The sequence below is a fragment of the Nicotiana sylvestris genome, chromosome 8 (genome assembly GCF_000393655.2).
Source record: "Nicotiana sylvestris chromosome 8, ASM39365v2, whole genome shotgun sequence".
Lineage (NCBI taxonomy): Eukaryota > Viridiplantae > Streptophyta > Magnoliopsida > Solanales > Solanaceae > Nicotiana > Nicotiana sylvestris.
Window position 1 is genome coordinate 172,129,108 of NC_091064.1, and position 12,991 is coordinate 172,142,098.

Below are 12,991 nucleotides of genomic sequence, written 5' to 3' on the forward strand. Positions count from 1 at the left end.
CAGACTACCCTAGTTCTTATACCTGCAGTGGGTACCACTGTCCTTCCCATTGATATTTCTATTCCGCCTCCAGCCCCAACTTTCGGTTCTGGTATTTTTGATGGGGATCTTAGGGGAGCTATTCAGATGTTGACCTAGCTAGTGGCCTCTCAGGCCTAGAGGTCAAATGTTGCGCCCAGTTCATCCGGCCAGCAAGGGAATTCTACTAGTTCCAGGGTGAACAGATTTCTCTAGTTAGATCCTCCAGTGTTTACGGGTGCCAATCCAGAAGAAGACCCTCAGGATTTTATTGATGAGATGCACAAGACCCTCAGGGTTATGCGTGCAACTGAGACAGAGGGAGTAGAGTTGGCTGCCTACCGTTCGAAAGGGGTAGCCTATTCGTGGTTTGAGTTGTGGGAAAATTCCTGTGAGGAGGGGGGCCCTCCGACGAGGTGGAGTGAGTTTGCTTATGCCTTTATAGAGCATTTCCTGCCCGCTGAGACAAGGGCAGCCCATGCAGACGAGTTTGAAAATCTGAAGCAAGGTAACAGAAGAGTGTGGGAGTACCACATGGAGTTTGCTCGCCTGTCCAAGTATGCCATTCATATGTTGCCCACAATAGAGGATGGGGTGCGTCGGTTTGTTCAGGGCCTTAATTCTTTGACTATTAATGAGGCTTCTACGACTGCATTGAATTCTGATATGAATTATGGGAAGATGGTAGCATTCGCTCAGGCCATAAAGATTTGTAAATTGAATAACAGGATGGAGAGAGAGGGTAACAGCAAGGCCCGGTCTACGGGCAACATGGGAGAGTCACTAGGTGGGGGAAGATCAACTTTTAGGGGAGGATCATCAGGGCCGTCCTAGTCTGTTGCACAGTCTTTAGCTAGTGCACCGCCATCAGGGCCCAACCAATAGCAGTGGAGTCGTTTCAGGCCTCGTTAGGGCAACAGGAGATCCCATCAGCGGGATCGATCAGGAGAGAGGTCCCAGCAGCAGCAGAGGTCCCCGTGCCCCAGGTGTAGGAAGATGCACTCAGGGACTTGTTATTTGGAGTTACATATATGCTACGGATATGAGATGAGGGGTCATATTCAGAGGCATTGTCACATATCCCGCCAGGGAGCGGGTAGGGGCACAACTCAGTCATCCAGTCCAACAGCTGCTACATCTTCAACCCCCTCTCCAGCTCGAGGTACACCAGCACCCGCAGGGTATGGTATAGCTAGGGGTGGTGCGCAGAGTTCAAGAGGACCCAGCCGGTTCTATTCTATGAGTGGTCGCCAGACTGTAGAGGCTTCTCCAGATGTTGTTATAGGTATTCTGATTGTCCAATCTCATAATGTGTATGCACTTATTGACCCCGGTTCCACTTTGTCCTATGTTACCCCTTTTGTTGCAATGGAATTCGGGATAGAACCTGATCAGCTTCATGAGCCATTTTCGGTGTCTACTCCGGTTGGTGAGTCTATTACGGTCGCTCGAGTTTATAGAGGTTGTGTTGTTACGGAACGGGGTAGGGATACCACGGTTGATCTTATTAAGTTAGGGATGGTCGACTTTGATGTAATAATGGGAATAAATTGGCTTTATTCATGCTTTTCCAAGCTTGATTGTCGGACTAGAACTATGAGGCTTGAATTTCCTAATGAGCCCATTGTTGAATGAAAGGGAGATAATGTAGTGCCTAAGGGTAGGTTTATTTCCTACTTTAAGGCCACGAAGATGATCAAGAAGGAGTGTATCTATCATTTAGTTCGGGTGACGGACACCAATGCCGAGGCACCTAGCCTTGAGTCTGTACCAGTTGTGAATGAATTTCTAGATGTCTTTCCAGATGAGCTCCCTGGGATTCCACCAGACAGGGAGATTGATTTTGGGATCGATGTGATGCCATGCATGCAGCCTACATCAATTCCACCTTACAGAATGACACCGGCAGAATTGAAAGAGTTAAAGGAACAACTGAAGGATTTGCTAGAAAAGGGTTTCATCCGACCGAGTGTGTCATCGTGGGGCACACCGGTATTATTTGTGAGGAAGAAAAATGGGTCGCTGCAGATGTGTATTGACTACCAGCAACTCAACAAAGTCACAATCAAAAACAAATACCCTCTACCAAGAATAGATGACTTGTTTGATCAATTACAAGGTGCTATGTGTTTCTCAAAGATTGACTTGCGGTCCGGGTACCATCAATTGAAGATAAGAGAGCAGGATATTCCAAAAACAACTTTCAAAACTCGGTATGGGCACTTTGAATTTATGGTGATGTCTTTTGGGCTAACAAATGCCCCAACAGCCTTCATGGATCTTATGAATCGAGTCTTTAAGCCTTTTCTAGACTCTTTTGTGGTAGTGTTCATTGACGATATTCTTGTGTATTCCTGAAGTCGGGAGGACCATGCTGACCATCTTAGGGCAGTTCTGCAGACCCTTCATCAACATCAATTGTATGCAAAATTTTCAAAATACGAATTTTGGCTTGAATCCATCACGTTCTTGGGCCATGTCGTTTCCGGGGAAGGAATTATGGTTGATCCTCAAAAGATTGCAGTAGTGAAGAATTGGCCTAGGCCTGCCACTCCAATAGAGACTCACAGTTTCTTAGGTTTGGCTGGGTACTACAGGAGATTTGTGGAGGGCTTTTCTACTCTTGCCTCTCCATTGACTAAATTGACACAGAAAACAGTTAAATTCCAATGGTCCGATGCTTGTGAAAGGAGTTTCCAAGAATTTAAATCAAGGTTGACAACAACACCGATATTAGCCTACCAAAGGGTATGGAGGGATTTGTGGTGTATTACAATGCTTCGAGGATTGAGATTGGGTGTGTGTTAATGCAACACAGCAAGGTTATAGCCTATGCTTCTAGACAACTAAAGAATCATGAAAAGAACTATCCAATCCATGGCTTAGAGCTAGCAGCAGTGGTGTTTGCGCTAAAGATTTGACGCATTATTTGTATGGGGTCCATGTGGATGTATTTACGGATCATAAGAGCCTTCGATATATTTTCAAGCGGAAGGAGTTGAATCTGAGGCAAAGAAGATGACTAGAGTTACTCAAGGACTATGACATTGATATTCTCTATCACCCGGGAAAGGATAATGTTGTGGCAGATGCTCTTAGTCGAAAATCTATGGGAAGTTTGGCTCATTTGTAGGTATATCAGAGGCTATTCACTACTACAAAAAATACCTTTGGCAGCAATTAAAAATAGCATTGGCGGCAATAACAATTGCCGCTATAGCATTTAACGACAATTGATCTTTAGCCGATGATGCCGGGGTTGGTAAAGCCTTTAGCGGAATTTCTGCCAAAAGCTGGTAAATGGTATGATTTATTGCCGCTAAAACACATCTGCTTTAACGGCAATTGTTTGTGCCAATTATTATGGCTGCTAAATCCATTCTAAAAACGACTAATAATGCTCCTTTAACGTCCATTTTTATAGCCGCTAAATTCAAAATATTTGTCGGTAAAAGTCCATACCTTTAGCGGTAATTGTTTTGTGGCAATTAAATTGGCAACAATATCTCTTCTAAAAACATATTAGTATGTCCCTTTAGCGTCCATTTTAATGGATAGCAAAGTCAATTATATTGCCGCTAAAAATCATCTTTAATAGCAATATAATGGTTACAATATCCCTGTATAAACGTGTTAATACTGTTAAATTGGCACTAAAATTCACAAGCTATAACGGTAAGTTTAGCCACCATTAATGATAGCTACTACATTCAACCAAAAAATAATGCAAATAACAAAATATATTGATATTAATTCATAAAACTATAGTATATCTCGTTAAATCTTAACGAACAAAAGGAAGAACTAATAATCCAAAATATTAATATCACAAAACCTTAAAAAATAACTCATATTTTTGAAGTAAATAGCTAATGTCACTATATAACTAATCTTAACGAATAACACTCTTCAAATAATCTCTGAAACTCTTCCTCATATTGAAATCTTCCACCCGCTAAATTATCGAACATCAGACTGTATGACCTGAAATTATAAAATAACTATGTCAATAGGAAGTAAATGTTGCCAAACAACAAAGCTGATAATAGTTTGCGAGATAATAGATTACCAAGATAGTTGCCCAGGGGAAGCAAATACAAAAGAATAGGTTGCAAGGCTATGGAAGTCAAAACTGTTTGAAGCAAGCAGGATACTAAACTAGTTAAATACATTCTTTAAATCTCTGTGAAAATAAAATAACAAACTCAGGCGAGAGCAATTCAAATGAGGTTTTTTCAGTATTGCAAAATCATCCAGAGGTTTTCATACATTACTCAACCAGCTACCATGGCACACTCTTCATTTTTGTGACACTTTTAACAATTTTCTGCTTAATAACAGTTGTAGACGTAAAAATTAAAAAAAAGTGTCCTTTCTCTAACAGTTTAAATTATAAACTAGCCGGCCACACAATTCAGTTAACTTCGTAGATTAGATAGTTCAAACACTTCAATATGATGTTAGCGCATAACAGATCAGAATTTCCATCTCAAGCACTTTGGTTGTGTTCTTTAAGTCGATAATATTCTAAAATTACTACAACTCTAGATATCTGCAATCCTATAATTCTTATGTTAGAATCTGGAGTTTTCTATCAGATGAATTGCTACAGAACAACACCAAATGTGGTGAGAAACCAAACATTATTTTTAAGACACGAAACACAGATTTATAGTGATTTGACATGGCTTCATAACACTTCCAAGTCCTCGTCGTGATCCTTTTTTTATTAAACTTCACACATCTCATTTCAAATACTAATATATATATTTTAACTAGTTACTAACCCAAAAAACACATTCAAAGGCAATAGTTCAGAAACAGGATTCTAGCTCAATTATCTGTCATGACAGGATTCTAGCTCAATTATCTGTCATGCTTGGTCATGTTGATTGAGTTTTAAACAGTGATCCTTGGCTTCAGTCTTCAGTAAAAGGCAATAGTTCAGAAACAATCAACACACACAAACAAAAACAAAAATACAGAGCAAATCTTGGCTTCAGTGATCCTTGGCTTCAGTCCAGTTTTATTGGAGCAGTTCAATTATGCAGCAGTTGTAGCAGAACACACTCAGTCTCCCAATAGAGCAATTACTTAGTTCGAAACAGAGAAAAGGTAAAAAGCACACTTGAAGAAAAAGGTTCTGCTGTAGATAGCACTGAAGCCAGACATGTTCTTATCGGAATTGTTAGCTTCACAGTAACATAGCAATCCAAAAAAGCATTTATATTCTAAGATTCCTGATTTCCGGCTAGTATTTATTTTATTTGTCGTAGGCTCCAAGAATTAACATAGTTGATTTCTTGAATTAACATAGTTATCACTATCACTATAAGTAGAGTAAATTGAATATATCCAAACAAACAGGCAGCCAAGGTGCAGATTGCAGCAGAGGTTATTTTTATATTGGAAACAGTCCAATTCCAAAATAACAACACATGTAACAAACAAGTGATTGACATGCAGAAGAACACAAATCTTTGGGCTACAGAATTTTCTTAATGTACTAAACATGGAGATTAATCTCCTAGGCATATTGAGCAGGTGAAATCTGCAGAAGTTTGATCAAACAATAGAAAAATTAAATAGTAGCTTGCCGAAGGATAAAGATGAGTAGTACCATGAGACGTTGAAGTATTTTCAGCAACATTAGGTATCCTTGATCTTTGTGGTACTCGTTCATGGCGACTATTGGCAGCAGGGACCTAATAAATATTAACACACCAGATAACAATACTTTTATAGGATTAAAACTTCATTAATAATGTACATAACTTATAAAATTGAGTTACCTGTTCAATTGAGGTGTCATTGATATTTTGAGGCAGAGATTCATTGGAAGCATATTTGCGCATCAATTGTCGCATTTTGAGTAATTCTGATTGCATCTTCTCCTGATTTTGTTTCATCAGATTCATTTCTTCATTATGTTTATCCTTTAACTCGGTTATCTCTTGTGTTAACCTTTGGACAGCTTCATTAGACGAATCCTCTCCGATAATATTTTCTAAGGAAGATTTACTACCCCATAGACCAGAAGGAGTTGGACCAAGTCCTAAACCACGAACATATCCACTTTTGTCATTTCCGAACACCTGAGAATACACATCGCCTTCCCAAGCAACACCGCGAGGAGGTTGGCCTGTAGAGCTCTCACTATTGTTCGTCCTTTCATTTATCATTTCCTGGCCATAAAATACATAAATCCAATTTGAAATTCATTTATTCACTTTTATGTTTTTTCCTAACTATTTCCCAATTAAGAAAATAAAAGAAAAAAAATCTTACAATTGCCTTGACAGAATCATCATCCAGTGGTCTACCATCCTTACGTTTTGTATGAGTTAATATGAAAACTTGTGCTCGTGTAGGCTCTATCCCATTTACAGCCTAATACAATAAAATTGATGTAAGATATACGTGGAAAAAAAATTAAAACATTATAGTTAGTAATTTGAACAAGTTTACATGCTCATCCATCAAGATAGCAATACTTTTGGATCCTCCTGTGTGAGGCATCTTTTGATTGACCCTATTATTTCTATTTGCTTGGGAACGCCTCTGTCGTTGAAATATTAAAATGATATCTTATAAATTATACATAAAAATTGAGCATCACTAAAATTAAAACACTGAAAATAATCAACTTGAGGTGTTTTAAAGATTTGTTAATACCTTAGCTTTATCTGAAAGCCAATAAGCGACAAGACCACTCCATTGATCCCTCGGTATGCGACTTGGTCTATTTTTCAGCAAAAGGTCTTTAGTCTTATATTTTCGCAAATACTCACCTTTTAACTCACACTTGTAATCTTTCCATTTCTTTCCTAGTGACTTTAGGACATAAGCTTCTCCTCGTCTTGGGATAGAGAACTTCTTCTAAAAAAATAAAGAAAACAATATCATGTATAAAAGATTGAACCCATTCATATAATAATAATAATAATAATAATAATAATAATAAAAAACAAATAAATAATAATAACTACTCCATACCCTCACAAAATCCACCAATTTCTTCTTTTCCTCCTTGTCAAAATTTCTCCAATCATCTACATGTAACGGTGTTAGTTCTGGAGTTCTCGCAATGATTCCTAGAAAGCTAGCAAGCTTTCGACCTTTTTCCCCAATAGCTTGGTTACGATTATTAAACGGCACATCAACTACCTTCCCCGAAGGAAGTTTTCAAATATCTTTTAGTAAAGTAGGCCCACGAATCTTTCTTGGCTCCAAATTACCTAGAATAGAAAATTCAAAGGTCATCAAATGGCAAAAACTTATATGGTTAAATATGTTTAATAACACTATAATTATCTGATAGTTATATGATTGTTTGATGACAACATCTGCTAGTGCTGCAAAAATTCTAGAAACTAATCCTGGCTCAAAGACTGTTGTTAATCGAGTAGATGCAGCTGGAGGCTTGGCTGCTGCTGAACAAATCTCAAATGGTCAGTTACAAGAAGGTAATGGGTCAATAAACTATGACAACTCACCAGGTGCAAAGGCTATAATTTTAACCATCCAAGCACATAGCTCCTGTGGGGATCCTGAAGTAAAGGCAACAGTTGGTGGTGATAATATGGTATCCAAACAACTATTTCTAAGGTCCAGTAATGAACAAGAAGAGCAGGGCAATGCTGATTTGGATAAAAATATAGGAGTTCGACGAATTCATTCAAAGAACAATTTGGGAGCTGAACTTATAACCATCCAAGCACATAGCTCCAATGCACCAGTTTTACATTTTTCCAATCCTAAGGTAGAACAAATTATTAAGAACGCTTAGAATGAGATGATGATGGAGGCTGCTATGGTTAAACAACCATTGGTAACATTAAATACTTCCGTACATGATATCCCCTCTCAATCAGTACAGTCTTTTGGTGAGTTTGAAGGGGAATCTAGACAGCTCATGATTTCAACTGGAATTAACAACGAAATTATACGAGCAAACGTGAGGGACATGGTTGCTAAATCAAAATTGTGGAAAGAACAACGGGAGGAGGATGATGAAGAGGACTGGGGCTGGGTGATGCATCTTGACAGTAACCTGGAATTTTATCGGAAGCTTCAAAACTGATGGTGGCAAAGCTAGTAGATGGATACCTTACTGAAATTGCAAAAGATCCTAATCTCCCTTTGTCAGCATTTGTTGGTCTAGCAGAGATGGTATCCAATTTTACTCGACCCGGTCAAGCAACTAATGTCCATATGCAATGTTACAATTTCACATACACTCAGAGAAGACACCCTCTTACTTGGTTGCAAGTTGCACTATATAACTAGTTTGATATCACAATAGAAATTACAAAAAATCACAGTTGCTAATTACACCATATAAACTAATTAGATTAACCATTGTATTCACACAACTAAGATTTGAAAATGATTCCAGAGAAAAGTGCTACCTAATTCATCATCACTTCGTTGAACTTCAGTACCACCAGCAGAACTATTCAAATCACAAGATTGATCATCATGTGCCTGGTCTTCAGAAAAGTTTTGATTATCCATCAACTGCTCAATATAAGGCTGGGTTGCAGAATGGTTTTGAACATCCATCAAATGCTCAATATAAGGTCGCACATCTTCATCGTCGTCTTGTTCAATTACCAGTCGGTTGCGACCTCTAGTTCGCATAATTTCTTCTCCAAAATGAAAAAAATTATCTTGCTGCATTACGCTATATTAGTACTAGATTGACTCCAACAAATTAGCAGGCCACTTGCAAAACATGAGGAAGCATCATCCAAATCTCAATATGTGAAAAATATCAACAACTCAGGTAACGCAAACAAAGCCTTGCAAAAAATATTGTTCTAGAGATAAGAGTTATTTATGCACTAGGAAAATAATTATCAAGTGATAGTACCACCTTATAATATCACATTTAAATGGATACAATAAGCAAAATATAAGTAGAAGAAAGCATAATAAATTCGCTCAAACATCCAATATTCAAATTTCTAAAGCAAAAAAATAACACCCTTAGAGTTTATTACATAACACTTGCAACAAAAATATTCTATAAGTACCACCTACCTTATTCAGAATCACATTCATTTTCTATGTTATTTTCTCCCTCAACATTAGCTTCACCATCATTTGGAGAAGGTTGAGAATCTACGTTTGTATCAATTGTTATCCCATCGACACCACTTCTTACCCAATCATTATACTCATCTTCTAAAACACAAGAATTTTCTAAAAGAGCCAAGTCAGTGGCATCACTTTGCGTTGATGACTCAAACTGCACACTATTTTCCTCTCCCATATTAAAAATGTCTCGAGGTTTAATTAACCTAGGGACAAACCATTCATGGTCTTGAGTATCTTGCACAAATATTACTTGTTGAGCTTGTTCTGCAAAAATAAAGGGCTCATGACGTTGTCGATCGCCAGAGTCTGTCAGGTGTGTGAAATTCACAAGTGTGAAACCCAAGTCATCTTCCTTAATTCCTCTACCTTTGGTTACATCAACCCAATCACACTTAAATAAGATGACCTTAAATTTCTCATAGTAGTTTAACTCCACAATATCATTCAATCTTCCATAATATGTGATATTTGCAGATTTTGGAGCATTATCACTTGTACTTGCATAACTTTCAGTCTTTGAAACGACCATAACACCACTATTTTGTGTCACGTTGAACTCTTCACTTTGTTGTGTTCGAAATCGATATCCATTATTAACATCGAACGCACTGAATCTTTTTGCAATGTAGCTCGGTCCTTGTGCTAGGACTTTAACATCATTTAAGATATTAGACGTGGCTTCCAACTCCTTTACCTAACCAAATAAAAGATGCAACTATAAATGTGGATAATTGTACAAGGATAATAATTTAACATAAATAATGACTTAGTCCTACTACTTACTTGCTCCTTGAACCACTTATGAAATGTATCGAAATGCACACGATCAATTTGATGTTGTGTCAAACGACGCTTACGATGTGCTCTTTTGATTTCAGCAATATGTTCCCTATACATGTAACTCGCATATATCAATTTTGTTATGAAATATATATACATATACATATATATATATATATATATATATATATATATATTAAATAATAGATATAACACTTACTTTTTATAATTCTCAACGACTTCTGATTCACAATTGAAAAGCACATGCCGATGTGCTTGCAACCATGTTTTGTAATCCAACTCAAATACATCTACTCTACCGTACGACTCCCCAACAGTAGGAAAAAGAGATTATTCTTTATTAGTCTCACGCTCAATTTCATCACTCCATTTTCTTGAATAATAAGACCTTGAATCTCCACCCTCTAAATATTGTGAGCAGAATGCCATACACTCATTTGCTATGTATGCTTCTGCTATTGAACCTTTAGGACATTCACGATTACGAACATATGATTTTAAAGTACCCAAATACCTATGGAACAAAGTAATGTTATTAGTTTGATATTAGAGTATTTAACAACTAAAGACATATAACAAAGATTCAGTGATATTCTACATACCTCTCAATTGGATACATCCAGCGATAATGTACTGGTCCCGCATGTTTAGCCTCAGTTGCCAAGTGAATAACCAAGTGTATCATAACAGTAAAGAATCCTGGGAGGAAGAGTTTCTCCATAGTAGACAATGTTTCTGGGATTTTTTCTTCAAGTAGGTTTAACTCTTCTACTTTTAGCTCTTTTCTACACAAAACACGAAAGAATGTGCATAGTTCAATTAAAATTGAACTTACTCTTTTATCTACTGATCTCCACAAGGCAAGAGGAAGAAGTTCTTGCATTATAACATGACAATCATGAGTTTTAGCCCAGATAACTTTCGTTTGCGAACGCAACGTGAAGTATTAGATGCATAGCCATATGGAAACTTGGCATTTTGTATTACTTCATAAAATAACTCCTTTTCCTGCTGAGACATTGTGAAAAAAGTGGCAGGAAGATATGCTCTCCCACTAGCTCGATATTGAGGCCATAAGCTTGGTATTATTTTCATCTCCTTCAAGTCCAATCGAGCTTCTAAGTTGTCTTTAGACTTTTTACCAAGATTCAATAGTGTATAAATTAAGTTATCACGCACATTCTTTTCTATGTGCATCACATCAAGATTATGGCGCACCAAGTTAAATTTCCAATAAGGAAGATCGAAAAAAATACTTCTCTTTTTTCATGTGTTTTTCATCACCCCACGTACCCCTTCACTTGACTGGCCTAGAGTAAATTTTATATCTTTAACTTGATTCAGCACTACTGACCTAGATACTGGAGAAGGTGCAGGTCTTGTTTCTTTAGTCCCATCAAATGATTTCGCATCATTCCGATATTTGTGTCCCGACTTCAAGAAGCATCGATGCCCCATGTAACAAAACTTTCTGCCATGTTTCAGCCTTCTATATTGAGTGTTTATGTTACAAGAAGGGCATGCAAACCGACCATAAGTGCACCATCCAGAGAGAGTACCATATGCAGGAAAGTCATTTATAGTCCACATGAGAGATGCTCGCATTTTAAATATCTCCTTAGTAGAGGCATCGTATGTTTCTACCCCAACATCCCATAATTCATTTAACTCTTCTATTAGAGGTTGTAAAAATACATCGATATTATTGCCAGGTGCTTTGGGTCCAGGAATAAGTAAGGATAGAATGAAGAACTCTTGTTTCATGCACATCCATGGAGGAAGATTATATGGCATTAAAATCACTGGCCATGTACTATGAACAGTTCGCATTGTGCCAAATGGATTGAACCCATCAGAAGCTAGTCCTAGGCGCACATTGCGAGGGTCTCCAGCAAATTCGGGATATCTACTATCAAATTTTTTCCAAGCTTCAGAATCTGCTGGATGTCGTAGAACTCTATCTTTGTTGCGCTCTTCATGATGCCAACACATTGCTTTAGAAGTTTCCGAAGACATAAACAGTGTTTGTAGCCTTGGTTTTAAAGGAAAATACCTTAGGACCTTGGCTGAGATTTTTCTAGCATCATTTTTCCATCTAGACGCTCCACAAACATTGCATTTATTGACATTCTTATTAGCAAACTCTTTCCTAAAAAGCATGCAATCATTGGGACAAGCATGAATTTTCTCATACTTTAAGCCCAAGCCTTCAACTATCTTTTTGGTCTCATAGAAAGAAGGAGGCAAATTTTCTCCTTCAGGCAGCGCATTCTTCAATAGTCCAAGCAAAGCATTAAACGATTCATTTGACCATTTGAACATGCATTTTGTACGGTACAGATGCATCAAAAAGGACATTTTGCTAAATTTCTTACATCCTGGATATAGTTCTTCATTTGCCTCCTTCATGAGCCGTTCAAACTTATCGACCTCTGGATGCGATTGATTTCTAGATGGATGAGCAGTATTCTCTTGTAAGTTATGCTCTACGCCACCTAATTCACTAACGTTGGTATCCATGAACTGTGTAACACCTGCAAATGCATCATGTATCATTCCTCTCATATCATCACCCCTTTGAGTTGACTTACTGCGATTATTTGCTTCAGCATTGTTTGATCCCTTTAGAGATTCACCATGACAAAACCAAGTATCATAGGATGGTATAATACCATTAACCACAAGATGATCATATATTGTAGCCCGATTTACTTGATGGATAAGCACACACTCCGTACAAGGACATGCAATTTTTTCTCCATCTTGTTTTTCAGAAAAGGCATGATTTAAAAAATTCTCTACTCCATCCAAATATTTTTTACTAACTCTTTCGCAATACATCCATCTTTTATTTGTAGGATTGTCCATGACGTTCAAGATAGTCTTTTCTTTTTTATAATTACTGAAAGAGCTAAAAATGCGTTAGTAAAAAGGTGGAATTAATGAAAAATGTAGCTAAAATAAAATAACCATCCTATTAGCAGGTAATTCCATGGCTCAAAAATATCATTTTAACAATTAAAACTATTAAACGGAAATTTATTTAATCATAAAGTTCATCTCATGCAGA

At 37.4% G+C, this 12,991-nt stretch overlaps 3 protein-coding genes across 3 annotated transcripts; 1 reads left to right on the plus strand and 2 right to left on the minus strand.

Moving 5' to 3' along the window:
* The first annotated feature begins 1,065 nt into the window (after nucleotides 1-1,065).
* LOC138876009 (uncharacterized) lies at nucleotides 1,066-1,653 on the plus strand. Its single transcript, XM_070154893.1, has one exon. It carries the CDS (start codon nucleotides 1,066-1,068, stop codon nucleotides 1,651-1,653), a length of 588 nt encoding a protein of 195 aa, XP_070010994.1.
* Nucleotides 1,654-5,545: 3,892 nt separating this feature from the next.
* On the minus strand, nucleotides 5,546-7,281 carry LOC104225509 (uncharacterized). The gene is made up of 7 exons (XM_070154894.1): nucleotides 7,257-7,281; nucleotides 7,015-7,136; nucleotides 6,694-6,897; nucleotides 6,307-6,408; nucleotides 5,811-6,203; nucleotides 5,616-5,723; nucleotides 5,546-5,569 (listed from the first exon to the last, which is right to left on the minus strand). Exons 1-7 carry the CDS (start codon nucleotides 7,279-7,281, stop codon nucleotides 5,546-5,548), a joined length of 978 nt encoding a protein of 325 aa, XP_070010995.1.
* Nucleotides 7,282-9,064: 1,783 nt separating this feature from the next.
* LOC138876010 (uncharacterized) lies at nucleotides 9,065-12,789 on the minus strand. Its single transcript, XM_070154896.1, has 5 exons — nucleotides 11,276-12,789; nucleotides 10,524-10,706; nucleotides 10,310-10,435; nucleotides 9,904-10,009; nucleotides 9,065-9,814 (listed from the first exon to the last, which is right to left on the minus strand). Exons 1-5 carry the CDS (start codon nucleotides 12,787-12,789, stop codon nucleotides 9,065-9,067), a joined length of 2,679 nt encoding a protein of 892 aa, XP_070010997.1.
* Nucleotides 12,790-12,991: the final 202 nt, after the last annotated feature.

Coding starts and splice junctions, on each gene's coding strand:
- LOC138876009 (XM_070154893.1), top strand. CDS start 1,066: ATGAGGGGTCATATTCAGAGGCATTGTCACATATCCCGCCAGGGAGCG.
- LOC104225509 (XM_070154894.1), bottom strand. CDS start 7,281: ATGACCTTTGAATTTTCTATTCTAG. Junction 5,724..5,810: donor ATGACACCTCAATTGAACAG/GTAACTCAATTT, acceptor AATATTTATTAG/GTCCCTGCTGCCAATAGTCG. Junction 5,570..5,615: donor CTACTCATCTTTATCCTTCG/GCAAGCTACTAT, acceptor AAACTTCTGCAG/ATTTCACCTGCTCAATATGC.
- LOC138876010 (XM_070154896.1), bottom strand. CDS start 12,789: ATGGACAATCCTACAAATAAAAGATGGATGTATTGCGAAAGAGTTAGT. Junction 10,707..11,275: donor GCACCTTCTCCAGTATCTAG/GTCAGTAGTGCT, acceptor TGTTTTGTGTAG/AAAAGAGCTAAAAGTAGAAG. Junction 9,815..9,903: donor ATAAGTGGTTCAAGGAGCAA/GTAAGTAGTAGG, acceptor TTATTTGGTTAG/GTAAAGGAGTTGGAAGCCAC.